Source organism: Petromyzon marinus, chromosome 49, assembly GCF_048934315.1.
Source record: "Petromyzon marinus isolate PM22_M1 ecotype Great Lakes invasive population chromosome 49, UKy_Petmar_22M1.pri1.0, whole genome shotgun sequence".
Classification (NCBI taxonomy): Eukaryota; Metazoa; Chordata; class Hyperoartia; order Petromyzontiformes; family Petromyzontidae; genus Petromyzon; species Petromyzon marinus.
In genome coordinates, this window is record NC_133715.1 from 10,867,861 (window position 1) to 10,895,734 (window position 27,874).

The window sequence follows — 27,874 nt, forward strand, 5'->3', positions numbered from 1 at the left end:
ATGAGTGGGGTGAGTGAATGAGTGGGGTGAGTGAATGAGTGGGGAGAGTGAATGAGTGGGTGAGGAGTGAATGCGTAGGGTGAGTGAATGAGTGGGGTGAGTGAATGAGTGGGGAGAGTGAATGAGTCGGGAGAGTGAATGAGTGGGGAGAGTGAATGAGTGGGGAGAGTGAATGAGTGGGGTGAGTGAATGAGTGGGGAGAGTGAATGAGTCGGGAGAGTGAATGAGTGGGGAGAGTGAATGAGTGGGGAGAGTGAATGAGTGGCGTGAGTTAATGAGTGGGGAGAGTGAATGAGTGGGGTGAGTGAATGAGTGGGGAGAGTGAATGAGTCGGGAGAGTGAATGAGTGGGGAGAGTGAATGAGTGGGGTGAGTGAATGAGTGGGGAGAGTGAATGAGTGGGGTGAGTGAATGAGTCGGTGAGGAGTGAATGCGTGGGGTGAGTGAATGAGTGGGGTGAGTGAATGAGTGGGGAGAGTGAATGAGTGGGGAGAGTGAATGAGTCGGGAGAGTGAATGAGTGGGGAGAGTGAATGAGTGGGGTGAGTGAATGAGTGGGGAGAGTGAATCAGTGGGGAGAGTGAATGAGTGGGGAGAGTGAATGAGTGGGGAGAGTGAATGAGTGGGGAGAGTGAATGAGTGGCGTGAGTGAATGAGTGGGGAGAGTGAATGAGTGGGGAGAGTGAATGAGTGGGTGAGGAGTGAATGCATGGGGTGAGTGAATGAGTGGGGTGAGTGAATGAGTGCGGTGAGTCAATTAGTGGGTGAGGAGTGAATGCGTGGGTGAGTGAATGAGTGGGGTGAGTGAATGAGTGGGTGAGGAGTGAATGAGTGGGGTGAGTGAATGAGTGGGGAGAGTGAATGAGTGGGGAGAGTGAATGCGTGAGGTGAGTGAATGAGTGGGGTGAGTGAATGAGTGGGTGAGGAGTGAATGAGTGGGGTGAGTGAATGAGTGGGGTGAGTGAATGAGTGGGGAGAGTGAATGAGTGGCGTGAGTGAATGAGTGGGGAGAGTGAATGAGTGGGGTGAGTGAATGAGTGGGGAGAGTGAATGAGTCGGGAGAGTTAATGAGTGGGGAGAGTGAATTAGTGGAGTGAGTGAATGAGTAGGGAGAGTGAATGAGTGGCGTGAGTGAATGAGTGGGGAGAGTGAATGAGTGGGGAGAGTGAATGAGTGGGTGAGGAGTGAATGAGTGGGGTGAATGAATGAGTGGGGGTGAGTGAATTAGTGGGGTGAGTGAATGAGTGGGGAGATTGAATGAGTAGGTGAGGAGTGAATGAGTGGGGTGAATGAATGAGGGGGGTGAGTGAATTAGTGGGGTGAGTGAATGAGTGGGGAGAGTGAATGAGTGGGTGAGGAGTGAATGCGTGGGGTGAGTGAATGAGTGGGGTGAGTGAATGAGTGGGTGAGGAGTGAATGCGTGGGTGAGTGAATGAGTGGGGTGAGTGAATGAGTGGGGTGAATGAATGAGTGGGTGAGGAGTGAATGCGTGGGTGAGTGAATGAGTGGGGTGAGTGAATGAGTGGGTGAGGAGTGAATGCGTGGGTGAGTGAATGAGTGCTGCTACTGCTGATAATGACGAATGACTCAAAACGAAGGACTGTCTGTCTCGGCCCCCTCTGATTCACAGCACACGCAGACAGGATAAGGATTGTCGGCGAGAGGCAGCCGAGCAAGAATCTTCAAGCCACGACCACCACGACCACCTCGACCACCACCACCTCGACCACCACCACCTCGACCACCACCACCACCTCGACCACCACCACCACCTCGACCACCACCACCACCACCACCACCTCGACCACCACCACCTCGACCACCACCACCACCACCACCTCGACCACCACCACCACCACCATCACGACCACCACCTCGACCACCATCTCGACCACCACCACCACCTCGACCACCACCACCACCACCACCTCGACCACGACCACCACCTCGACCACCACCTCGACCACCACCACCACCTCGACCACCTCCACCACCTCGACCACCTCGACCACGACCACCACCACCTCGACCACCACCTCGACCACCACCACCTCGACCACCACCACCACCACCACCTCGACCACCACATGAGCAGAACTTTCTCTACGCATGACGTAGGCGCGTGCTGTATTTGGGGCGCGCCTCTGTGGCCGGGACACCTGGAGGCGTTCGTGGCCACATCCCCACAACTCCCCACCTCTCTCTCTCTCTCCACTTACACCGCCACCCTCCCCACCCCACTCACCCATTCGCCCGTGGGGTGAGTGAGACGATGATCGTGCGCCCTGCGTTATTGACTCGGCGGCGGTGCCTGTTGCTCAACCGACGGACGGACGCGGGATGGTGCCCGTGCTGGAGTCGAGCTGCGTGCGCGGATGAAAGTCGCTGAGCCGTGGGGCTCTCCCCGCACGACTGCTGCCATGTGAGCCGCGTTCAAGGGCACCGAGTGGGGTGAGTGAATGAGTGGGGTGAGTGAATGAGTGGGGTGAGTGAATGAGTGGGGTGAGTGGGGTGAGTGGGGTGAGTGAATGAGTGCGGAGAGTGAATGAGTGGGGTGAGTGGGGTGAGTGAATTAGTGGGGTGATTGAATGAGTGCGGTGAGTGGGGTGAGTGAATGAGTGGGGTGAGTGAATGAGTGCGGTGAGTGAATGAGTGCGGTGAGTGAATGAGTGGGGTGAGTGGGGTAAGTGAATTAGTGGGGTGAGTGAATGAGTGCGGTGAGTGAATGAGTGCGGTGAGTGGGGTGAGTGGGGTGAGTGAATGAGTGCGGAGAGTGAATGAGTGGGGTGAGTGGGGTGAGTGAATTAGTGGGGTGATTGAATGAGTGCGGTGAGTGGGGTGAGTGAATGAGTGGGGTGAGTGAATGAGTGCGGTGAGTGAATGAGTGCGGTGAGTGAATGAGTGGGGTGAGTGGGGTGAGTGAATTAGTGGGGTGAGTGAATGAGTGCGGTGAGTGGGGTGAGTGAATGAGTGGGGTGAGTGAATGAGTGGGGTGAGTGAATAAGTGCGGTGAGTGGGGTGAGTGGGGTGAGTGAATGAGTGCGGAGAGTGAATGAGTGGGGTGAGTGGGGTGAGTGAATTAGTGGGGTGATTGAATGAGTGCGGTGAGTGGGGTGAGTGAATGAGTGGGGTGAGTGAATGAGTGCGGTGAGTGAATGAGTGCGGTGAGTGAATGAGTGGGGTGAGTGAATTAGTGGGGTGAGTGAATGAGTGCGGTGAGTGGGGTGAGTGAATGAGTGGGGTGAGTGAATTAGTGGGGTGAGTGAATGAGTGCGTTGAGTGGGGTGAGTGAATGAGTGGGGTGAGTGAATGAGTGGGGTGAGTGAATGAGTGCGGTGAGTGAATGAGTGCGGTAAGTGAATGAGTGCGGTGAGTGAATGAGTGCGGTGAGTGAATGAGTGCGGAGAGTGAATGAGTGGGGTGAGTGAATGAGTGGGGTGAGTGAATGAGTGGGGTGAGTGAGGTGAGTGAATGAGTGCGGTGAGGGAATGAGTGGGGTGAGTGAATTGGTGGGGTGAGTGAATTGGTGGGGTAAGTGAATGAGTGGGGTGAGTGAGGTGAGTGAATGAGTGGGGTGAGGGAATGAGTGGGGTGAGTGATTGAGTGGGGTGAATGAATGAGTGGGGTGAGTGAATGAGTGGGGTGAGTGATTGAGTGGGGAGAGTGAATGAGTGGGGAGAGTGAATGAGTGGGGTGAGTGGGGAGAGTGAATGAGTGGGGTGAGGGAATGAGTGGGGTGAGTGGGGTGAGTGAATTAGTGGGGTGAGTGAATGAGTGGGGAGAGTGAATGAGTGGGGTGAGTGAATGAGTGGGGTGAGTGATTGAGTGTGGAGAGTGAATGAGTGGGGGGAGTGAATGAGTGGGGTGAGTGGGGAGAGTGAATGAGCGGGGTGAGTGAATGAGCGGGGTGAGGGAATGAGCGGGGTGAGGGAATGAGCGGGGCATTTGCTGTGAAGGGTCATCGCTTGAAACGTCGTCTATCATGTACACAATACATTTCCTTTTTTAAGGCCGCAGTTATTGACGATTGTGTTGAGTTTGTTTCGTATCAACGAAGTGTCCTCTGCGTTATGTATAGCATGACTGTGTGTATAGAGTTTAGTCGTGTAGAGGCATGTGTGTATAGAGTTTAGTAGTGTATAGAGTTTAGTAATGTATAGGTATGTGTATAGAGTTTAGTAGTGTATAGAGTTTAGTAGTGTATAGGCATGTGTATAGAGTTTAGTAATGTATAGGTATGTGTGTATAGAGTTTAGTAGTGTATAGAGTTTAGTAGTGTATAGGCATGTGTGCATAGAGTTTAGTAGTGCATAGCCATGTGTATAGAGTTTAGTAGTGTAGAGGTATGTGTGTATAGAGTTTAGTAGTGTAGAGGTATGTGTGTATAGAGTTTAGTAGTGTATAGGCATGTGTGTATAGAGTTTAGTAGTGTATGTGTATAGAGTTTAGTAGTGTATAGAGTTTAGTCGTGTATAGACATGTGTGTATAGAGTTTAGTAGTGTATAGAGTTTAGTAGTGTATAGGCATGTGTGTATAGAGTTTAGTAATGTATAAGCATGTGTATATAGAGTTTAGTAGTGTATAGGTATGTGTGTATAGAGTTTAGTAATGTATAGGTATGTGTGTATAGAGTTTAGTAGTGTATAGGCATGTGTGTATAGAGTACAGTACTTTGTGCATGATGCTTGCATACTCAAACGAGCCTTGGGCGGTTCTCATCTCTGGTGGAAATTCCACGTTGGCATGGCGGAAGCCATTACGTCCATCTTGTAACCACTATTGATGACCGCAAATTGGTAGCAATCGTGTCTATGAACGCCGACAGTGCTGGGTTAGCGGACTGTGCTGTGGACGTGAGCTTCTCAGCCGCGGCTAACATCAGTGGCGAGTTGATGATCAGAACCGGTCCTGACAGCTCCCAGCTTCACCAGCGGATTAACGCAGGGCTTAAGTAATAATAATTTTTTTTTAATGCAAAGCTATTCTTGCGTGTGACAGCGATACGTTTAGGAGCCAACTGGCTGGCACGACGAGTGCCTCGTGAGTTGAGAGTTCAGGAGCGCAGACGACACTGGGGCTGGCTTGTGTCGTCTGCGCTTCAACGTTTCGATGTGGCCTTGAAAACAGACAATAGATCATTATGCGAAGTGTGTGTGTTTTGTGGAGACTAAATATGCGTAAACGTATATTATATGTCTTGATACAAACAAAATCACTAATTACTTGCAGCAGAGATTAAACAACAATGTCTATCTTGTAACTCGACCTGATATTTTGATTGTGTTCACTATACATGCATTAATATGCATGTCTACTTATTCATTATACATGAAAACTTGATATATACTCTAAGTGTGAACACTTTCATGGCTGTAAGAAAAAAACTACCCAAATAATTACACTGGTCTGCAGCCTAAATGCTTCCGAAATAAATGTCGTCCAACTTTTCTAATTCTGGGTCACTGAGAATGATGCTTAAACTTGTTGATTGGCTCTCGTTTTCAAGCTATGCTACTGGGTCAGTATATACGACCCTTGACTTGGGAATGGTGGATGATAAGTGAGTTGCAAAGGGAAGGGGTCTCAATTTGAACCAGAAATGACTAAAATACATATTTTACTGGATCTATGAATAAATCAATGACTGGGTTTGGACAGTACTTGCTTTTTGAGCAAAACATTAAGGATGAAATCTGAACCTGGTATTGCATCATACATGATATGAGTTGCATCATGTTATTCCTAAAAGTCATGGATTATGCAATATTAACTAGGCTGACATCCCTCTGCTAACCAAATTGCCCTATATCAGCTCTAGAATTCATGCAGTGTCGTGCTCTCTTATTTGTCAGTGTTTGATTTTGCAAATGGACACATTTCTGCTTTGCCAATGTGAGCAGAGATGCCTTGTACTTGTGTGAACAAAGTAGATAACTTCTGCTATGTTTGTAGTGAAGTAACATTCGTATCACAAAAGCACAGTATAACCACTATGGTTAAGAAATCCTATCACCTTTATTTTGGCTGCAAAATTGGAGATCAGGACAATATGTGGGCCCCACACATATGCTGCAACACTTGTGCAACAAATCTTCGCGAATGGTTGAACAGGTAAAAGAAATATATGCCTTTTGCAGTGACAATGATTTGGAGAGAGCCAACAGATCATATCAGCAATTGTTACTTCAGCATGGACTGTGCATTATCCAAAAATTCCATCAGCTATACGCCCAGTACCCCACAGAGAAGGACTGCCGGTTCCTGATGCACCAGAATCATTCTCAATTGAGTCAGACGAGGAAGAGGATTAAACTTCTGGTCCTAAACCATCAAGGTCACATGACCCAGGTTTTCTCCCATCCTCCTCCTCTGAACCACACCTTATAACACAAGGTGAACTGAAAGACCTTGTCAGGGATTTGGAACTACCCAAGAGTAATGCAGAGCTGTTGGGCTCCAGACTGCAGCAGAGACACATTGGGCTCCAGACTGCAGCAGAGACACAGAGATATGTATATCTCTGTGTCTCGATGGGTCACTATGTATGCATCTATGTCTATTGGTCACTGTGTATCGCTATGAGCATCTATGTATATCTCTGTGTCTCGATGGGTCACTGTGTATCTCTATGGGTCACTATGCATCTCGGATGGTGGCGGCGGGTTAAATACACATTTATATTTACACAATCTAACCCTAAAGAAACCTTTAGTATCGATTAATTGGGCTTTGTAAGGTGGATAATGGTGTACGACACACATTTTACTTACGGCGATCTCACCCAAAATGTAATTGCGAATCGCTCTGATTCGAGTTGTAATCCCACGTGCGTTTAACATTCACTCTGCGATGCAAGAATATACACGGAAAAAAAAATCTAACGTACGTACCACGTACGTTGAACTTGTTTCGCGCCGCGCTAATCAGAGGTGGGGGGAGGGGGGTAGCAAACTAAACACAAAAAAGCAACTCTACAGAAATGCGTTTTCACTCGAGATGATGGGTTGCTGCGCCGAGGACGTGCTGCATCACGCATCACAAAGCGCAGGGAGATGTGGGGAGGTGATTGTGCAAAGGGGGAAGCGGTGCAAGGGGGGTGGCGGGAGTTATGCACGTGGCTGCCTGCCTGTAATCCAGTCCTGTAGAGGCAGCAAGGGTTGGTGGATCGCTGGACAGATGTTGTGAAACTTTCTCTCCATGGGCTTTTAAGAGGAGCCATACCCTGGCTTGCCAGGAGAATGCGTTACGGGAAAAAAACGTGGACTTATCTCCATCTGTTCCATCTGCGTGGAATAGAGTGTTGCCCCCTCCCACATGTATAAACACTCATTAACCCGTTCCCGTTCCGAGACGACTGTAAGTTGCAGGGTGGGTGTCCCATTCACTGCTGAATCTCAGAACACATAACCGGTTAGCGTTAATTTTATTTAGAGAGCCGTAGCGCCGCTGTTTTTAAAGACCTTGTACTCACCACGGAGAACTGTAGCGACACGACCGCCACACTCTACGATAGCTAGCGCCAAACTGGCCACACGCCCTCCCGACGATGTATAGGTACGTCATCGGAACGGAATCAGAAGAAAAACAGACGACGTACACACGTACATCATCGGGATGCGTTAATTCGGTAATTGTCGGCACTGGCTCACCGCTCGGCTGCCTCCCCACTTGAATGGGGTTCCTCCTCGCGACGCGCAGATGTTCTCTCTCTTCGAGAACAAATGGATAGAGCACTGTTCGGCAGCGTGTTACAAAGTTCATATAACAAAAAGTCATCACGTGCTGCAATGCGCCCTGCGGCGCCACCACTGTGGTATTTGGGAGGCAACAGTTTGTGGAGAACGTTAAGGTCCTTCAAGCAATCCAAAGCCGTGGTAGACGCTGTACAGATTGCAGCGATACCGCCAGGGTGTGCGGTGTTATGTTTAAGGGTTGGGGCTATGCCAGTCGCAGCTTGGCGATTCTTTGATTTCCCACGGCATTGAGATGTGGCAGAGTCCCACGAGGCGTTCACCAGCATCTCGGCGTGCCATTGTTTTAAATTCCTCCTCTGTCCACGTGCTGCTAATTAATTCATCGAAGTGCCAGTGCTCACTGCATACTAGGAGGGTCCAAGGGTGTCTCCTGCGATAATAACGCAAGATACTCCCTTACCAAGATACTCTCTTACCAAGATACTCCCCTACCAAGATACTCCCCTACCAAGATACTCCCTTACCAAGATACTCCCCTACCAAGATACTCCCTTACCAAGATACTCCCTTACCAAGATACTCCCTTACCAAGATACTCCCTTACCAAGATACTCCCTTACCAAGATACTCCCCTACCAAGATACTCCCTTACCAAGATACTCCCCTACCAAGATACTCCCTTACCAAGATACTCCCCTACCAAGATACTCCCCTACCAAGATACTCCCTTACCAAGATACTCCCCTACCAAGATACTCCCTTACCAAGATACTCCCTTACCAAGATACTCCCTTACCAAGATACTCCCCTACCAAGATACTCCCTTACCAAGATACTCCCTTACCAAGATACTCCCTTACCAAGATACTCCCTTACCAAGATACTCCCTTACCAAGATACTCCCTTACCTGTGCCACGAGCAGCACCCAGTTTGAGTGAAACCGCTTGAATCTACGACTGTGGATGGCGCAACATGGCTGCTTCACCACGGCCAGCAGCAATTTCTATAAAACAGCGACGTTTTACCTGTAGCGCACCACAGGGAGGAGAGTAGAGTCAGGGATATTCTGTAATGTATGGGAAAATAGTTCTAGCAATGCTTTCGACAACAACAGGGATTTCCCCACAGAGAGGTAGTGTAATGGGTTAGGGTTAGACCTGTACAGAGAGATGGTGTGATGGGTTAGGGTTAGACCTGTACAGTCAGGTGGTGTAATGGGTTAGGGTTGGACCTGTACAGAGAGATGGTGTGATGGGTTAGGGTTAGACCTGTACAGAGAGGTGGTGTGATGGGTTAGGGTTAGACCTGTACAGAGAGATGGTGTGATGGGTTAGGGTTAGACCTGTACAGAGAGATGGTGTGATGGGTTAGGGTTAGACCTGTACAGACAGGTGGTGTAATGGGTTAGGGTTAGACCTGTACAGAGAGGTGGTGTGATGGGTTAGACCTGTACAGAGAGATGGTGTGATGGGTTAGGGTTAGACCTGTACAGAGAGATGGTGTGATGGGTTAGGGTTAGACCTGTACAGAGAGATGGTGTGATGGGTTAGGGTTAGACCTGTACAGAGAGGTGGTGTGATGGGTTAGGGTTAGACCTGTACAGAGAGATGGTGTGATGGGTTAGGGTTAGACCTGTACAGAGAGGTGGTGTGATGGGTTAGACCTGTACAGAGAGATGGTGTGATGGGTTAGGGTTAAACCTGTACAGAGAGATGGTGTGATGGGTTAGGGTTAGACCTGTACAGAGAGATGGTGTAATGGGTTAGGGTTAGACCTGTACAGAGAGATGGTCTGATGGGTTAGGGTTAGACCTGTACAGAGAGGTGGTGTGATGGGTTAGGGTTAGACCTGTACAGAGAGGTGGTGTAATGGGTTAGGGTTAGACCTGTACAGTCAGGTGGTGTAATGGGTTAGGGTTGGACCTGTACAGAGAGGTGGTGTAATGGGTTAGGGTTGGACCTGTACAGAGAGGTGGTGTGATGGGTTAGGGTTAGACCTGTACAGAGAGATGGTGTGATGGGTTAGGGTTAGACCTGTACAGACAGGTGGTGTAACGGGTTAGGGTTAGACCTGTACAGAGAGGTGGTGTGATGGGTTAGGGTTAGACCTGTACAGAGAGGTGGTGTGATGGGTTAGGGTTAGACCTGTACAGAGAGGTGGTGTGATGGGTTAGGGTTAGACCTGTACAGAGAGATGGTGTGATGGGTTAGGGTTAGACCTGTACAGTGAGATGGTGTAATGGGTTTGGGTTAGACCTGTACAGAGAGATGGTGTGATGGGTTAGGGTTAGACCTGTACAGAGAGGTGGTGTAATGGGTTAGGGTTAGACCTGTACAGTGATGTGGTGTGATGGGTTAGGGTTAGACCTGTATAGAGAGGTGGTGTGTTGGGTTTGGGTTAGACCTGTACAGAGGGATGGTGTGATGGGTTAGGGTTAGACCTGTACAGAGAGATGGTGTAATTGATAGGTTGTCACACTCATTAATCTCATTAAGCTGAGAGCATTTCTCACGGTGCAGTTAGAAAATGGGTCTTATGTTGCATAGTTATCTCGTGTGTGGGGTGCTGTGGCACTACAATTTGCGCACTGCGCTATGAACCCGCCAATCTAAGTTCGATTACCGGCCATGGCTAATTAATCCCGTGGCGAGTCATATATTAATCGGTCCTGGGCCTCCCTCCAACTTCATATGGACAAAGTAAAAACAACCCCATGGCCTTCATCCAGCAATGGATTAACAAAGGGCTGAAATGATTTTAAACGCAACTGTAACACACTGCAAAGTATGATCAATTCACTGATAATGGAGTAGCTTTAGGATTATAGACTTCCTGTCTGTGCAGCCAGGGAGTCTTCCATGCAGGTCCATCATTTGGTCTTTATTCCAGACCGAGTGGGAGAGAGAGAAGGGAGGCCATTGAGTAAACATTTCTATTTTCGACATAGAACAAAGAAAAACTCAACGCGTTTGTCAATAGCACTGCCAATACAGTGAGGGAAAAAAGTTATTGATCCCCTGCTGATTTTGTACGTTTGCCCACTGACAAAGAAATGATTAGTCTATAATTTTAATGGTAGGTTTAATTGAACAGTGAGAGACAGAAAAACAACAAAATCCAGAAAAACGCATGTCAAAAATGTTATACATTGATTTGCATTTTAATGAGGGAAATACGTATTTGACCCCTCTGCAAAACATGACTTAGTACTTGGTGGCAAAACCCTTGTTGGCAATCACAGAGGTCAGACGTTTCTTGTAGTTGGCTACCAGGTTTGCACACATCTCAGGAGGGATTTTGTCCCACTCCTCTTTGCAGATCTTCTTCAAGTCATTAAGGTTTCGAGGCTGACGTTTGGCAACTCGAACCTTCAGCTCCCTCCACAGATTTTCGATGGGATTAAGGTCTGGAGACGGGCTAGGCCACTCCAGGACCTTAATGTGCTTCTTCTTGAGCCACTCCTTTGTTGCCTTGGCCGTGTGTTTTGGGTCATTGCCATGCTGGAATACCCATCCACGACCCATTTTCAATGCCCTTGCTGAGGAAAGGAGGTTCTCACCCAAGATTTGACGGTACATGGCCCCGTCCATCGTCCCTTTGATGCGGTGAAGTTGTCCTGTCCCCTTAGCAGTAAAACACCCCCAAAGCATAATGTTTCCACCTCCATGTTTGAGGGTGGGGATGGTGTTCTTGGGGTCATAGGCAGCATTCCTCCTCCTCCAAACATGGCGAGTTGAGTTGATGCCAAAGAGCTCCATTTTGGTCTCATCTGACCACAACACTTTCACCCAGTTGTCCTCTGAATCATTCAGATGTTCATTGGCAAACTTCAGACGGGCATGTATATATGTGCTTTCTTGAGCATTGGGACCTTGCGGGCGCTGCAGGATTTCAGTCCTTCACGGCGTAGTGTGTTACCAATTCTTTTCTTGGTGACTATGGTCCCAGCTGCCTTGAGTCATTGACAAGATCCTCCCGTGTAGTTCTGGGCTGATTCCTCACCGTTCTCATGATCATTGCAACTCCACGAGGTGAGATCTTGCATGGAGCCCCAGGCCGAGGGAGATTGACAGTTATTTTGTGTTTCTTCCATTTGCGAATAATCGCACTAACTGTTGTCACCTTCTCACCAAGCTGCTTGGCCATGGTCTTGTAGCCCATTCCAGCCTCATGTAGGTCTACAATCTTGTCTCTGACATCCTTGGAGAGCTCTTTGGTCTTGGCCATGGTGGAGAGTTTGGAATCTGATTGATTGATTGCTTCTGTGGACAGGTGTCTTTTATACAGGTAACAAGCTGAGATTAGGAGCACTCCCTTTAAGAGTGTGCTCCTAATCTCAGCTCGTTACCTGTATAAAAGACACCTGGGGGCCAGAAATCTTTCTGATTAAGAGGGGGTCAAATACGTATTTCCCTCATTAAAATGCAAATCAATTTATAAAATTTTTGACATGCGTTTTTCTGGATTTTGTTGTTGTTATTCTGTCTCTCAGTGCTCAAATAAACCTACCATTAAAATTATAGGCTGATCATTTCTTTGTCAGTGGGAAAACGTACAAACTCAGCAGGGGATCAAATACTTTTTTCCCTCACTGTATATGACGTTTCGGGCAATGGCCCTTTTTCATAGCACATGACGAAGGACCATTACTGCCCGGGAGATTGCCCATGTTATGATTTTTTTATGTTAAGGCCATAGTGTTAATGAGTGTTTTTTTTGTTAATTGTGACTGTACACCACTGCCAACGCAGCATCAGCAGCATCGTCATCTCTGGATAATGAATTTTCCACAAGGGCACGTGTGTGGTGTATTCGTGCTCAAACTGTTGTGTTGTCAAACTATGCTTTGAGTCAAGTCTCATTCTGGAGCATGCCATGTAAATAATTACATGTATAAATAATTACATGTATAAATAATTACATATATAAACCGGCCACTGTTATGTGTCTCCACATACACATTATTTAGACCATCAGCCGGATATCTTTCCAGAACAGTATTATCCAGTGGCATTTGTTTAAGTAAGTAAACCTGTGGACCGTTTTGGACATTTCAACAAAGGATAACTGTGCTCATAAGACCCAGAGAAGGTCGAAGCCAGTTCAGAGGTTTGCTTGCTTAAACAAATGCCACTGGAAAATATTGGCCCGGAAAGTAAATATACCGACGGGCTTGAACATACGTATATGCAGGGACACCGAACCAACGGAGGTCAGTTGAATTTTTATTATTTATAAAGTAAAAAAACAATCAAGTTTCCGGTAGGAGTTGTATTTGCTTGAATAAGTGCTGGGTTTTTTAAGTTAAAGAGTTTGTGAGAATCGATAGGATGGATAAAATATCAAACGCCTCCTTTAAAAGCGTAGCCCATTCTTGACCAGAACAAATATTGACGTCTACTATTTTTTTCTGACCAAATGCACTAAAGAAACAGTGAGCACGCATACTGGCGTTGATGGCAGTCTGCATCCGACGACGGTGTCACGTGGAAAAAATCCCGCTTTCTGTTTTCTCTGCTTGCGGTGATGGCAATATGTGCAGGGGCTAAATGCCAATGTATTTCGAAATCTGACGGGATTAGGTGCATTTTGGGTGATCTGGTCCCCAGGAATGCCCCAGTATAAGTGGGGTGAATGTCTCGTTCCGATGATCGGAAACCCAGTTCGTGGATTATGGGGAGGTAAACGTTACTAAAAGTTTTCTGTCATCGAGTGGACTTGTGGGTTGATCGTTGGGCAGGCCCGCATGGGATATACCAACACAGTGGCTATAATTGTGGTGCTGTAATTTGGATGGAGCATGACAGCCGATTTACCCCATAGCTGATGCTGTGGTTTAGTTTCTCCAGCCCAGTTCACAAACGTGCTCCTGTAGACTCCCAACTCAGGGAAGAAAGCCTTCATCGAGCAGTAGATATTTGAGTGCGTATCGCTGGGTTTTTTTAAAAACACATCATTACGCTTATGTGGCCATCTGTAACACTATTCCTTCCGGTATTAGGAAGCCACTGGAGCTATGCACTTTTAAATCTAGATTGAAAACTCATTTTTGAGAACTGTTTTTTTGTGTTTAGTTTGTTGTCCTTCCACCGTACCTCTGCGATTAGCACGGTTGGCTACGAACGGTGTGAAAGATGTTCAGCATGCATGCATTGCTGTAAAGGATCTTTGGGATGGTATTCATCTCCTGCTCGCGGCCCTTGAGCTAAATGGTGGAAATTCCCCATTCATTAGATGGGGCCACCATTGGTTGAGCATGGTCAAACAATTCCCAAACCAACATGGCATGGGGAGTAATTCATCGAGCAGTGGATTGACAAAGGACTGTGCATGATTGCTATACAATGTTCGAGCTACATGAACGTAGGATGCGGCTTTGGTGTAATGGTGAGCACACCGCTCGCTGGTCCAATTCAACCTCCAGGTGCGACAGCTGAAACAAGAGGTGCGTAGTTACCTGCCTCTGTACACCGGGCGCTATTAATGGGCACCGCCACAGTCAGTCTCTCGGGCAGTCACGTGCGTGGCGAGGTGAAGTGTGGGTACTCGCACCTCTTCTCAGACGTGTGACCAGCGTGGACAGCCCCTGACCAAAACGTGCGTGCCAGGGGCTCCTCCAGCCCTCTAAGCGGAGACCCTTCAGCCAGCAGCAAGCAAAGCAATCGCAGGGCTGCGCCTTGCACTGCAACGCAGAACGGCGTTGTCTGCAACGCACCCCTGGACGTCTTCAAGAGCACGAGTGCAAGACAACAGCCACGCAGGTCTTGGGGGGCGGCGCTGGTTTGCGGGGGCACCTGGGAAACGAGAAGTTTGTTTAGGGGGGGGTGGTGGCAGACTTCACGTTGTGTCTGCGCCCTGGCTGGAGAGAATATTTGTTACCAAGACCTCAGAGACATTTTCTGTTTCATCGAAGGTATTCATTTTAAAGACGGTGGTTTTTGGAGACCCTTCTAATGGGTCTAGTTAAGAAAACTCCCTTTTATAAGGCGCCAGTGACTAAGATAATAGCATTAAAAAAGAAACAGCTGATTTTCTGCATCGTCATTGCTTGCCATGGACGTGAAGACGCCCGGGTCTGTGTGGGACACGGCGTGTCTCTGTTGTGTCAGCGAATCTGTGTGGGACACGGCGTGTCTCTGTTGTGTCAGCGAATCTGTGTGGGACATGGCGTGTCTCAGTTGTGTCAGCGAGTCTGTGTGAGACACGGCGTGTCTCTGTTGTGTCAGCGGGTCTGTGTGGGACACGGCGTGTCTCTGTTGTGTCAGCGAGTCTGTGTGTGACACGGCGCGTCTCTGTTGTGTCAGCGAGTCTGTGTGTGACACGGCGTGTCTCTGTTGTGTCAGCGGGTCTGTGTGTGACACGGCGTGTCTCTGTTGTGTCAGCAAGTCTGTGTGGGACACGGCGTGTCTCTGTTGTGTCAGCAAGTCTGTGTGGGACACGGCGTGTCTCTGTTGTGTCAGCGGGTCTGTGTGGGACACGGCGTGTCTCTGTTGTGTCAGCAAGTCTGTGTGGGACACCGCGTGTCTCTGTTGTGTCAGCGGGTCTGTGTGGGACACGGCGTGTCTCTGTTGTGTCAGCGGGTCTGTGTGGGACACGGCGTGTCTCTGTTGTGTCAGCGGTCACTCCGTGCAGACCCCCCTCTGGTGACGATCACAGCCCAGGCTGTGACCGCGTGGAGCTTGGTGTGATGTCGCTTGGCACGGTGTCCGGTGTGATGTCGCTGGGCACGGTGTCCGGTGTGATGTCGCTGGGCACGGTGTCCGGAGTCCCATGTCGGAAGCTCCTTCAGGAACTGCATGTCCATACTTGATAAGACGTGAATACGGATCCGAATCCACGGAGGGGTGGGGGGCGATGAGTTATAGTCGTCTTAAAGCTCTCCTGCGCAGTGCATTCCCCAGGCATCTAATTGCATTGTGCCAGCGACATTTGTAAAAATAAACTCCTTCAAGAAAGTTTTTTTTTTAAACAACGGTTTTATTTTAAAGTTCACTAAAAAGTGAATCATTCGATTGGACAACGGAAGTGGAGACACGTGGCGCCTGCTCATTGGGCGAGGCGATTCCAGAGTTTAGAAACCGCGGCGTTTTGGCCTAAACAAATAGATATTTAATTAATAAGCCATCAATACAAAATGTTAATTTGTTTTAAAAGAGCCAATTAATTGATTAATTGATGCCGATTTTGACAGAGGCATGCATTGTCACCGGATCTGAGTGCGTGAACAAAATGTGGAATTGATTGGACAACAGGAAGTAGACTAAATGTTGATTACAAGATTTGACCACGACACACAGGAGTCGAGCTCAGAATAAAACCGCTGTCGAATGAAAAATGTCCTTTTAAAATAAATGAGTTTATTTAGTAGTACAACCTTTGTGAGTTTTGAAGGATGTGGCTGTTAGTCAAGAGCTACGATTTAGTAACTAATCTTACGCTTATTTAAAAACAAACTTGTAATCAGAAAACATAACACGGAATTCTCCTGAGGCCCCATGGTGTTAAGTGCCGTCTCCAAACCTGCGTAACTCTGTTGCTCTGGCCTCTGTTTAGTGTGCGCTATGGAGAAGGGCCATTTCCCGAAACGTCACAGATGATGTATATTTGTCTATTACGGCCAGTGTTGTTGAGGAGAGTGTACCTGTTGAGATGTCTCTTATCCATAATACAGTTTTTTGTGGGTTAGATCACGTAAATATATAAATGTGTCGTTAAACCCGCCACCACCCGACACAGCCAACTAGTAAAGGTTGTCACATCAACAGAACGTGGCCAATTCGTCACTAGTACAGCACACCGGTGTGTTGGAGAGCCAAGCCACAACATTTACAATCAGTATTATGGTTGATGATGGTCGCGAAAGCCTACGCGTTAGATTGTTTATTTATTGTCGTCCGTCGCTTGTGCACCAACGAAGCAGCAGCCAGCACTGTCATGTCCAGCTCTCCGATGCCACCTTGTTGTGATGGCAGTGCTGGAGGTGCCACCCTGTTGTGATGATGGTAGTGCTGGAGGTGCCACCCTGTTGTGATGATGGTAGTGCTGGAGGTGCCACCCTGTTGTGATGATGGTAGTGCTGGAGGTGCCACCCTGTTGTGATGGTAGTGCTGGAGGTGCCACCTTGTTGTGATGATGGTAGTGCTGGAGGTGCCACCCTGTTGTGATGATGGTAGTGCTGGAGGTGCCACCCTGTTGTGATGATGGTAGTGCTGGAGGTGCCACCCTGTTGTGATGACAGTGCTGGAGGTGCCACCCTGTTGTGATGGCAGTGTTGGAGGTGCCACCCTGTTGTGATGATGGTAGTGCTGGAGGTGCCACCCTGTTGTGATGGCAGTGCTGGAGGTGCCACCCTGTTGTGATGATGGCAGTGCTGGAAGTGCCACCCTGTTGTGATGATGGCAGTGCTGGAGGTGCCACCCTGTTGTGATGGTAGTGCTGGAGGTGCCACCTTGTTGTGATGGTAGTGCTGGAGGTGCCACCCTGTTGTGATGATGGCAGTGCTGGTGGTGCCACCTTGTTGTGATGGTAGTGCTGGAGGTGCCACCTTGTTGTGATGGTAGTGCTGGAGGTGCCACCTTGTTGTGATAGTAGTGCTGGAGGTGCCACCCTGTTGTGATGGTAGTGCTGGAGGTGCCACCCTGTTGTGATGATGGTAGTGCTGGAGGTGCCACCTTGTTGTGATGACAGTGCTGGAGGTGCCACCCTGTTGTGATGATGATAGTGCTGGAGGTGCCACCCTGTTGTGATGGTAGTGCTGGAGGTGCCACCCTGTTGTGATGATGGTAGTGCTGGAGGTGCCACTCTGTTGTGATGGTAGTGCTGGAGGTGCCACCCTGTTGTGATGATGGTAGTGCTGGAGGTGCCACCCTGTTGTGATGATGGTAGTGCTGGAGGTGCCACCCTGTTGTGATGATGACAGTGCTGGAAGTGCCACCTTGTGGTGATGGTAGTGCTGGAAGTGCCATCCTGTTGTGATGACAGTGCTGGAGGTGCCACCCTGTTGTGATGATGACAGTGCTGGAGGTGCCACCCTGTTGTGATGATGACAGTGCTGGAGGTGCCACCCTGTTGTGATGGTAGTGCTGGAGGTGCCACCCTGTTGTGATGATGACAGTGCTGGAGGTGCCACCTTGTTGTGATGGTAGTGCTGGAGGTGCCACCCTGTTGTGATGACAGTGCTGGAGGTGCCACCCTGTTGTGATGGCAGTGCTGGAGGTGCCACCCTGTTGTGATGATGGTAGTGCTGGTGGTGCCACCTTGTTGTGATGGTAGTGCTGGAGGTGCCACCCTGTTGTGATGATGGTAGTGCTGGTGGTGCCACCTTGTTGTGATGGTAGTGCTGGAGGTGCCACCCTGTTGTGATGGTAGTGCTGGAGGTGCCACCTTGTTGTGATGGTAGTGCTGGAGGTGCCACCCTGTTGTGATGGTAGTGCTGGAGGTGCCACCTTGTTGTGATGGTAGTGTTGGAGGTGCCACCCTGTGATGATGGTAGTGCTGGAGGTGCCACCTTGTTGTGATGATGGTAGTGCTGGAGGTGCCACCCTGTTGTGATGGTGGTAGTGCTGGAGGTGCCACCCTGTTGTGATGGTAGTGCTGGAGGTGCCACCTTGTTGTGATGGTAGTGCTGGAGGTGCCACTCACAACGCTTCAAGGCAATGGGCGACAATCAGAGCGAGGTGGTGGGGCCAGGGACGGTAGGGGGCGAAGTTACGGCACACGACATTTGCCCGTAGTGGTTATTTGACCGTAGTGGTAGGGTTCCAAAACAAATTCTAAGGTAAGGGACAACATTTTTTGGTTCAGGGGTAAAGTAGGAAACTACGGTCCGATATTTGTTCGAGTGCGTTATATGAGAAATGTATCGTTGCGCGTATCGTGCTGCCACCGCATGATGGTGCCTCCCTTGCCAGTAGCAAATTTAAGAATAGGTTTTACCCTTTCTGGCAATAAAACAGGCGTTAAGATGTTAAAACACCAAACAGAAACCTTTCGCAAGGAATCATGTCTGCATTAACCAGGAAGGGTAAAGCTATTCTCACTGCCATCATTGGCCAAAGGAATTCGAGCCAACGTGGGTCTCATCATCGCTCATCTCGACCATCATCATCCCGTTTAGCCATGGACTTGTCCAGCACGTGTCCCCTATATATTTATCTTCGCACTCAAGCTGATGTTTATATATTTTAAAAAATCTTCACATATAGCTCACATTCTGGAGGTGGGCTGCGTTGCTGTTAAAGCCAACATCTCAGCAAGGTAACAATAAACTAGTGAATAACGCTGTCTTTAAATACATAAAAGGTACTGTATATGAGGTGTTGTTTCGAGCAATGGACCTTCTTCATAGCAACTAACATGACTGACTCGTCCACCAGATGGCACTCATGACGCACAAAGTGCTTGCAACGAATGAACCACACAAACCTCGCTGATCTCGTCAATGAAAAATAAACCATCACGCAAACGCCGGTCATCCTCGCAGCGGATTTTGGCTATCGAACAAAGATTTTATTAGGATGCCACTGGAACTATGCAATTTTAAATCACCTCGATAGAAAACGAATTTCCTTACAACGTATTTTTGTGTTGAGTTTGCTGTCCTTACCCCACACCTCCGATTAGCGCGGTTGGCTACGTGCGGTGCGAAAGAAGTTCAACAATACAGAGCATTTCCGGTGTGCTTGATTCAGTTGCCGCTTAAAGAGGGTGCAATGGTCAATTCTGTGCACCACGCGATTTGTGTACATGACTACATGTTCAGCTCTTGTGTCTATCCACTGCTGGATGGAGGCTTCCCCACACCCCCCATCCACTGCTGGATGGAGGCTTCCCCACACCGTCCATCCACTGCTGGATGAAGGGTTCCCCACACCGCCCATCCACTGCTGGATGGAGGCTTCCCCACACCGCCCATCCACTGCTGGATGAAGGGTTCCCCACACCGTCCATCCACTGCTGGATGGAGGCTTCCCCACACCGTCCATCCACTGCTGGATGGAGGCTTCCCCACACCGTCCATCCACTGCTGGATGAAGGCTTCCCCACACTCTCCATCCACTGCTGGATGGAGGCTTCCCCACACCGTCCATCCACTGCTGGATGGAGGCTTCCCCACACCGTCCATCCACTGCTGGATGAAGGCTTCCCCACACTCTCCATCCACTGCTGGATGGAGGCTTCCCCACACCCTCCATCCACTGCTGGATGGAGGCTTCCCCACACCGCCCATCCACTGCTGGATGAAGGGTTCCCCACACCGTCCATCCACTGCTGGATGGAGGCTTCCCCACACCGTCCATCCACTGCTGGATGAAGGCTTCCCCACACCCTCCATCCACTGCTGGATGGAGGCTTCCCCACACTCTCCATCCACTGCTGGATGGAGGCTTCCCCACACCGCCCATCCACTGCTGGATGAAGGCTTCCCCACACTCTCCATCCACTGCTGGATGGAGGCTTCCCCACACCCTCCATCCACTGCTGGATGGAGGCTTCCCCACACTCTCCATCCACTGCTGGATGGAGGCTTCCCCACACCGCCCATCCACTGCTGGATGGAGGCTTCCCCACACTCTCCATCCACTGCTGGATGAAGGCTTCCCCACACTCTCCATCCACTGCTGGATGAAGGGTTCCCCACACTCTCCATCCACTGCTGGATGGAGGCTTCCCCACACTCTCCATCCACTGCTGGATGGAGGCTTCCCTACACCCTCCATCCACTGCTGGATGGAGGCTTCCCTACACCGGCAGTGCTGTTGGCCCATTGGAGGCCCTAATAAGACCTCGTTTTTCGGACATCCCTTTCACTGTCGACATTCCGAGCGAGATTATGGGAGAGATGTAGTCACCAAGGGAGTCGAACCGATTGGATTTCGGGTGTGGTTTTAATTTAGAACTGATTAAATCGATTACGGTTGGAATTATTCAATATGGCGTTGGAAGATTCGGTTCCCCGCTTACTGAAAACCGGTTTAAACCGGTTCATATTTGCGTATCGACTCGAAAAATTGCACGTTGATATTGAGAAAATATTCTATACTTCCTGCAAAGCAGAGAGAGGGACGTGTTTGAATCGCTTCAAACACGTTTCTCTCTCTGTGTTGCAAGACACGGCGAGATGAAGCTACAGAGACAAACGGAGGCACAGAGAGACAAGTGATGTTTGTGGGCACCTCGTGGATGCCTCTTGGTGGTGGTGGTAGTGGCTGTGATTGGTTGTGGTGGTTAGAGCCGGGTGGCTATAATCCAGCACTAACTCTCGTGGCACGATTTTTAAAACTATACATCTCAAATGTTTTTTTTATTTTACCAGGTAAGGCACACTGAGCTATATAGTTATTGTTCTCAAGGGACCTTGCCACAAATGATAGCTCAACAAAATGGCTTCTCATGCGCAAATGTTTCGCAGCCAAATACTGTAAACGCGTGTTGATTATAAATGTGGAGGGAAAAACCCGAGGACTTGGAGAAAAATGCACGCGACCACAGGGAGAGACACACACAAACTCCATATATACAGGCGTCAGGGTCGGGATTGGGATTGGGATTGAACTCACGTCCTCCTGCATACCAGGCAAGGGAGTTAACATCTCCTCGCCACCGTGTTGAAACAAGGGTGCACAATTCTTGATTTCATCCACCTCTCTTGTCCACTTAGTCGGACAAACGGGTGCACCGCACCTCGTCAATCAGCAGGCTGTGTGCGGTGGGGTATAATTAGGATAATCCCACCTCTTCCAAGACATCTGGCCAGTGTGGAAGAGTAGGCCAAATACCATCTGGATGGGCCTATCCTAGAGCTCCCTCTAGTGGTGAAGGCCCTTCCGCCAGCAGTGGCGTTAGCGAGCAAGTGCAGGGCTGCACTTTCACCTGCCGCTAACCTCCTTTGTAAGATTGTCGCTTCTTGGATCGCGACGACCTGGATTTCACTCTAACTGCGGCGTTTTCCCACCTCCTGGATCTGGGAGTTTGTAATCCACTTGAGCCGTTCATTTTCTGTCAAAGAAATTAAGCAACGTTTTGTTGTAACTATTCCCTGTTGGCCAGTATGTGCATGAGAACATTGGACTGGATAAGACTTATTCCTTCCGAGAGGATTTCAGTCATAATTAAGTCTTACTTAGTTAACCGCCGTCATGTCATGGAATCGTATCATTCACATAGGGCCAACAAAATTGGCATCCAATTTCCAAGCTACACTGACGCATTTATTTTATTTGCCATAAAGCCCGCCGTGTCCTTGCGGTTTCTCTTGAGCGGTCGTGACAAAGGTCTGTGTAAGCACGTCGCCCTACTTATGATGTGAAGCACATTTATTTATTCATTTCAGCAGGATAACTTCTCACTGTGTGATGCAGCGGTGGGCATTCTGGTGAGCGCACTCTGCTACAATAGCTAGCTATGCGAGTTAGAATTCCAGGCCATGGCTAAGGTCAGTGGGTGGAGTGACATCTGAACCTGTCCTGGACACGCACTGACCAGAGTGGTGATAGCGATGGTCAAACCACCTCCCATGACCGACACGGCGTAAGAAAGGCATTCATAGCAGTGGATTAACAATGTAAAATTTAGTATTTTTTATTGTGACTTAAATTAATTATGTTAACAGAATACTGGGAAAATAGAAATGTATGTAAAGTGGTAATTATACAAAATGTAAATGTTGGGGATTCACTCGTCAACGCACCGGTGGGCTAAAGTAGTGAACTTTAAAACTGATTGGCTTACACCAGAGACAGCTTCCTTTATAGCATCGAGCACGAAACGACAAAAGGCAAACAGTACAAGGGCAATGCAATCGCCAAAGCACGAATAGCTCGGGTTATGCAGTTCCATCTACGGGACAATTTTTTGACGGGACTGTATTAAGATAGTAAAAATAAGTAAATACTTTCCCCTTTCTGGCAATAATATTGGTACAGCCTTTTCTTTGTATCATCTTAATACTGGCAAAAAGGGTTCCATAGATGTATGTAAAATGTTCACCGGCGTTCATGTATGTATGATATCTTAATATAATGACAGTTATGTTGAATGATTTAAATTGTATTGAAGTTGCAGTGGAAAAAAATAACGGTACAGGTTAATATAGTGGGGTTTACATCCGTCTGTAAGCGATATACTGCATAGTGGTTTTAATAAATTATAAATTATAATCATTGCTGAATTCAACAAAGTGTACATACCAGTACACATATTAGATCGGATTAAAGTTATAGCCCAAAATTATGAAATATAGGTTCATATGTATATTTTTTTATAAATCAAATCAACACTTTGTGTCGCTGTTTTGACACTTTCATCGTGCATACAACTATACAATCGTTTCTTTTCGGAATGTATTAACAGCAAAGTGGATCATGGCCTTATTTTTTATATGAATGGCAACAAAGACGCTGGAGTTTATTCAGATTTCACGAGTAAGGCTGCTTATGAGCATTCTGGGTGAGAATTACTGGCTTGGAGCCATCTTTATTGAGCGTTCCCATCAAGAAAATGAGCCGCCACATTCACGCCTGCCTGGTCAATTCCAGCCAATCAAAGCCGTTAGTGGCACTGCCTGCAGCAACGTTCGCAACCAGACGGCTTCACGTGGAAAGTCGTGCCACCAGCTTTGAGTTGGCAGGAGGCTGGGTGACGACGGGGCCCAGGGAAGCGTCAACAGTGGGCCACGCTCCAATCCCATTGACCCTGGAGCGTGGCCAGGGTCGCATTGACCCTGGAGCAAACTCGTCCTTGTTGACCATGCATGTACTGTACGTTGAACTTTTTTCGCGTCGTACATAGCCAACTGTGCTAATCGGAGGTGCGGGGGAAGGACAACAAACTAAACACAAAAAGCAGTTCCGATGACCATGGTTGGCTACGTACTGTGCGAAAGAAGTTCAAGATACATACATGCAACCCCCTTGCGCACAACCTAACTCCCACTAAGGAAAGATTTTACAGAGCTCTGCCCTGGACAGCTCCGGCTGAAATCAATCCCTCGCCGTACCTATTGGCGATGCGCGTTGGAAGCAGCAGTTCATGTCCCCTGTATCACCCCTCCACCCCATCCCTTCCCCCAGAATTCACAATTGGGCTTCGAGAATTTACGCAAAACTTTCCGTCCACTCGTGTTTGTTGTTGTGTTTGTTGTTTGGCGGAGGGCAGACGGGACGTAATTGCCCCCTGCTTTTGCGCGGATCTCAGCACTGCGTGTTTCGGGAAAGGGCCGGAGGGCACTTGCAGAGGGCACAGAGGCCAGGCCGACCACACACAGCGGAGCGCACTCACCAACCTCCACCCTCCTCTCCCGCGAACCCGGCGAACCCCTCTCGTGCACTGCCACCGTCTCCTCGTATTGGCGGGGAGTCAGCGCTGCAAAGGCTGCCCCAACCACCACGACCCGAGACCTGGCCGCGATTGAAGGCCCCCTGGCGCGTTTGCTCCTGCACTGAAGGGACACGCGCCCAGCGCAACACCCGGAGCAGTGTGCGATCGTTGTTGCTCACATCTGTGAAAAAGAGCTTCATAGTTCATCGTATTCCTCCAGTATGAAATAAATATTCTGATTCTGAAGAGAAACAATGTGTCAGGTGCGAGAAACCACAGAGAAGTGGGACGGCAACATCCATACAGTGAGCTGCCACTACCAACACTTTCCCAAGCTCTGCGGTCCTCTTTATCGTCACTTAAAGCTTTCGTGACTGCAGGAATTCATATTCTTTGGGTCTTTCGGTAAATCCACATAGATAGAAAGATTATTAAAAAAAAATAACAATATCACGACGTTTCGATCGCAACACAAGCAATCGTCTTCACCTGAAGATGATTGCTTGTGTTGCGATCGAAACGTTGAAATCGAAACACAAGCAATCGTAATCAGGTGAAGACGATTTCTCGTGTTGCGATCGAAACGTCGTGATATTGTGATTTTTTATTACTTTTTTCTATCTACGTGGCTTTACCGAATGCACGTGTCGTGAACGCGTACAAATCTACACGAATCGATGACTCGACGTATCCCCGCGCGCGATAGATAAAAAAAAAACTCGTTTATCTCCATTTCTGTCTTTGAACAGGGAACGGGAGAGTGGAACCGAGTAAATTCATCAACCCAAGCCCCTTCGCTCAGCACCTGGCGACAAGACGAGGCCGGCTGGCGCCATGAACTGGGCCGGCCTCTACGAGGTGCTGAGCGGCGCCAACCGCTACTCCACGTCCATCGGCCGCGTGTGGCTCTCCGTGCTCTTCATCTTCCGCATCATGGTGCTGGTGGTGGCGGCCGAGAGCGTGTGGGGCGACGAGCAGTCCGACTTTGTGTGCAACACGCTGCAGCCGGGCTGCCAGAACGTGTGCTACGACCACCACTTCCCCATCTCGCACGTGCGCCTCTGGGCCCTGCAGCTGATCTTCGTGTCGACGCCGGCGCTGCTCGTGGCCATGCACGTCGCTCACCGCCACCGCAGGGCCAAGCGGAAGGCGCGGCGGTGCGGGCGTGCCTATGACGACGTCGCCGTGCGGAAGCCGCCGATCGACGGCCTGCTGCTGTGCACGTACGTGGTGAGCGTGCTCTTCCGCGTCGCCTTCGAGTGCTCCTTCCTCTACGCGTTCTACTTCATCTACAGCGGCGTCAAGATGCCGCGGCTCATCAAGTGCGACGCGTCGCCGTGCCCCAACGTCGTGGACTGCTTCGTGTCGCGCCCCACCGAGAAGACCATCTTCACCATCTTCATGCTGGCCGTGTCGGCCGTCTGCCTCTTGCTCAACCTGGCCGAGCTGGTCTACCTGCTGGTGCGCTACTGCAGCCGCGTTTGCCGGCGCCGCGGCTCAGAGCGCCCCTCCGGCGGAGGGGGCGGCTGGCGCGGCCGGCGGAAGAGGCGGGGGGGGGGCTCGTCGGCGAGCGAGGGGGGCGGCGGGGCGCCCCCCGGCCAGCGGAAGGGCGACGGCGAGAGGGGACGCAGTCGGTCGAGGACGCCGGAGGGGCGGCGAAGGCCGGAGAGGTTCGCCGGAGGAGAAGCGCCCGGCAGGTCCGCTGGCGGCGGCGGCGCCGGCGCCGCGCTGCTGAGCGAGGTGGAGCAGAACAAGAGGAACTCGCACCTGGAGACCATCACCCTGGCCAACGGGGCGGTGGCGCACGCCAAGAAGGGTGCCCACCAGGACGCGGTGGAGATCGGAGAGGCGTGATCGCGGGGCCGGGCAGTGGCGGTGGTGACCGCAGGGCCGGGCAACAGCGGTGGCGGTGGTGCCCGCCCAGCTGGGAGGAGGCCTGAGGAGACATCCCTTGTGGGTGCCTCGCCCGACTCCACGCGGTGTATGCGTGAGCAGGCGATGTAACGTTATTACGTCGTGCGCAGTTTTGTGCGATGTAATTAAGGCAATGGACTAATTACACTATTAACATTATGTTAATAGTGTAATTATGTTAATAGTGTTATTAGAATTACGATTTATATAAGAATCTGAATTCTAGGTGATTTTTTTGGTGCACCACATTAATGGTGTCATGCCTCCAGGGCCCCTCGAGCTACTGGGCGCGCACACCTTTGCATGGTTTGCGTACACCGAGCGTCGCCACTGTCCGTTCGCGAGCCAAGCGTTAGGTGGTGCTCATCTCTGTCGGCTTCCACAAGCCCGCGGTGGAAATCTCGCACGATCGTGACGGGGGACCGCTCTCTCTAGAAGATGACCGCTGTTGGCTTCCCACAAAGCCGTGCTCGATTTCGCCGACCACGGGAAGGATGATGGACCGAGTGGACGCCCACCCCGACGGGGATTTGAACTCTGCAGATTCTCGACCCGGGCGGTTCCGTTCACAGCGCCACACGGCGTGGAACTTTATTTACTTTATTTCTGAACGATCGTTTAAAATAATACGCAGCAATAACGATGGCAATAACTGCCATCTCAATAAAAAAAAGTCACCAAGAACAATATTTTGGTCTGACATAGATTCAAAGCTATCGCAGGCAAAGTACAGAACCACATGCGGCAGTTTCTTGTTGATTTGGCTGCAAGGGGCTCTTGCTGGGTTTCTGAAGTGGACAGGGGTGGTGACTGCCAGGGGTGGCGAATTCCCTTTCAATTCAAGGGTTCTTCCATTGTTTACAGCCATTGTAATTAAAGCCGTACTGACAAAGGTGTTAAGTCTCGACTGGATACAGAGTGAGTTCAGTATGGCTCCTTGTGGGCTCTTGAAAGCCAAACGATGGCAATAAAAAATAAATTCTAAACAAGATTGGACATCACAGAGCAAGAACCTTCATCAACAAATACTATAATATACACAACTGTATTTTATACATATTTTTAAAATACATATATAAAAACATTTTCACGGATTTATTTTAAAGGCAGTGGGAGCTTCACTTGGTTAACGCTCAGGGTATGTTTTATAAGTTGGTCCAGAAAAACATTTACCATCACACTGCGCCGTGTAATACATGCAAAACACACGTGGGTTTATACTCTGTCACACTTGAGAAAGAGATTTATTTTTTTATAGAATTTTGTGTCTTTTGTCACAAATCACCAAGCCAGTGCAAATTGAGATTTCGGATAGGCCTACACACACGGGACACATTGCCTTTGTTAAAACTCCCCTTATCACCGCAAAGCAAACCACACTGTGGGCTTTATGATAGACTCGCTTTTTGCCCGTCCAAGGACGGGTGTATTGCAGTAAATCTGAAACTTGCAAGCGAAAAGCAGACCGCGACGTGATGTTCATTGCATCAATTTGCGTGCAATTAGTAAGGGTGCGGTGACACAGAAGTATTTCATTTGAAGTTTATAATCCTTTGTTCATCAAGACGTCCTTTTTACTTTGATGTCTCAACAGCGTTACGGAGATCGCGTGACGTGAGGGTTCTGCCTTTGTAGCGAGGGTTGTAAGGGGCCATCCATTTAGTACGTGTGCATGGAGGGGGGACGGGGGGGTTAACCCAAATGCGTAGCCTGTGTATGGGGGGGGGTCTACTGACAATGTACGTATAGGAAACGGGGGGGGGGGGAAGGTGAAGCCTCGATAATAATTTGTCTACATTGGCCTTCAAATGAGTTAGATAGTCCGGCGGTGGACTATCTGTTTGCTTAAACACGTTAATGTTATTAATCCTTAATCGTTTCTGCGTGGATTAAATATCGGCCGTTCTATAGGATTCGGGGGGGGGGGTGCGTCAGGCGTACGTACCCAG

General features: G+C 49.4%; 1 protein-coding gene across 2 annotated transcripts; it reads left to right on the forward strand.

The window, feature by feature from the left end:
* Nucleotides 1-2,086: 2,086 nt before the first annotated feature.
* LOC116952991 (gap junction beta-2 protein-like) lies at nt 2,087-27,626 on the forward strand. 2 transcript variants are annotated; one of them, XM_032972781.2, is made up of 2 exons: nt 2,087-2,449; nt 24,761-27,626. In XM_032972781.2, exon 2 carries the CDS (start codon nt 24,846-24,848, stop codon nt 25,863-25,865), a length of 1,020 nt encoding a protein of 339 aa, XP_032828672.1. In that variant the 5' UTR covers nt 2,087-2,449; nt 24,761-24,845; the 3' UTR covers nt 25,866-27,626. The 2 variants fall into 2 exon arrangements, with proteins under 2 accessions (XP_032828672.1, XP_075930801.1); XM_076074686.1 differs by having other exon boundaries at nt 2,087-2,420.
* The last annotated feature ends 248 nt before the right edge of the window (nt 27,627-27,874 follow it).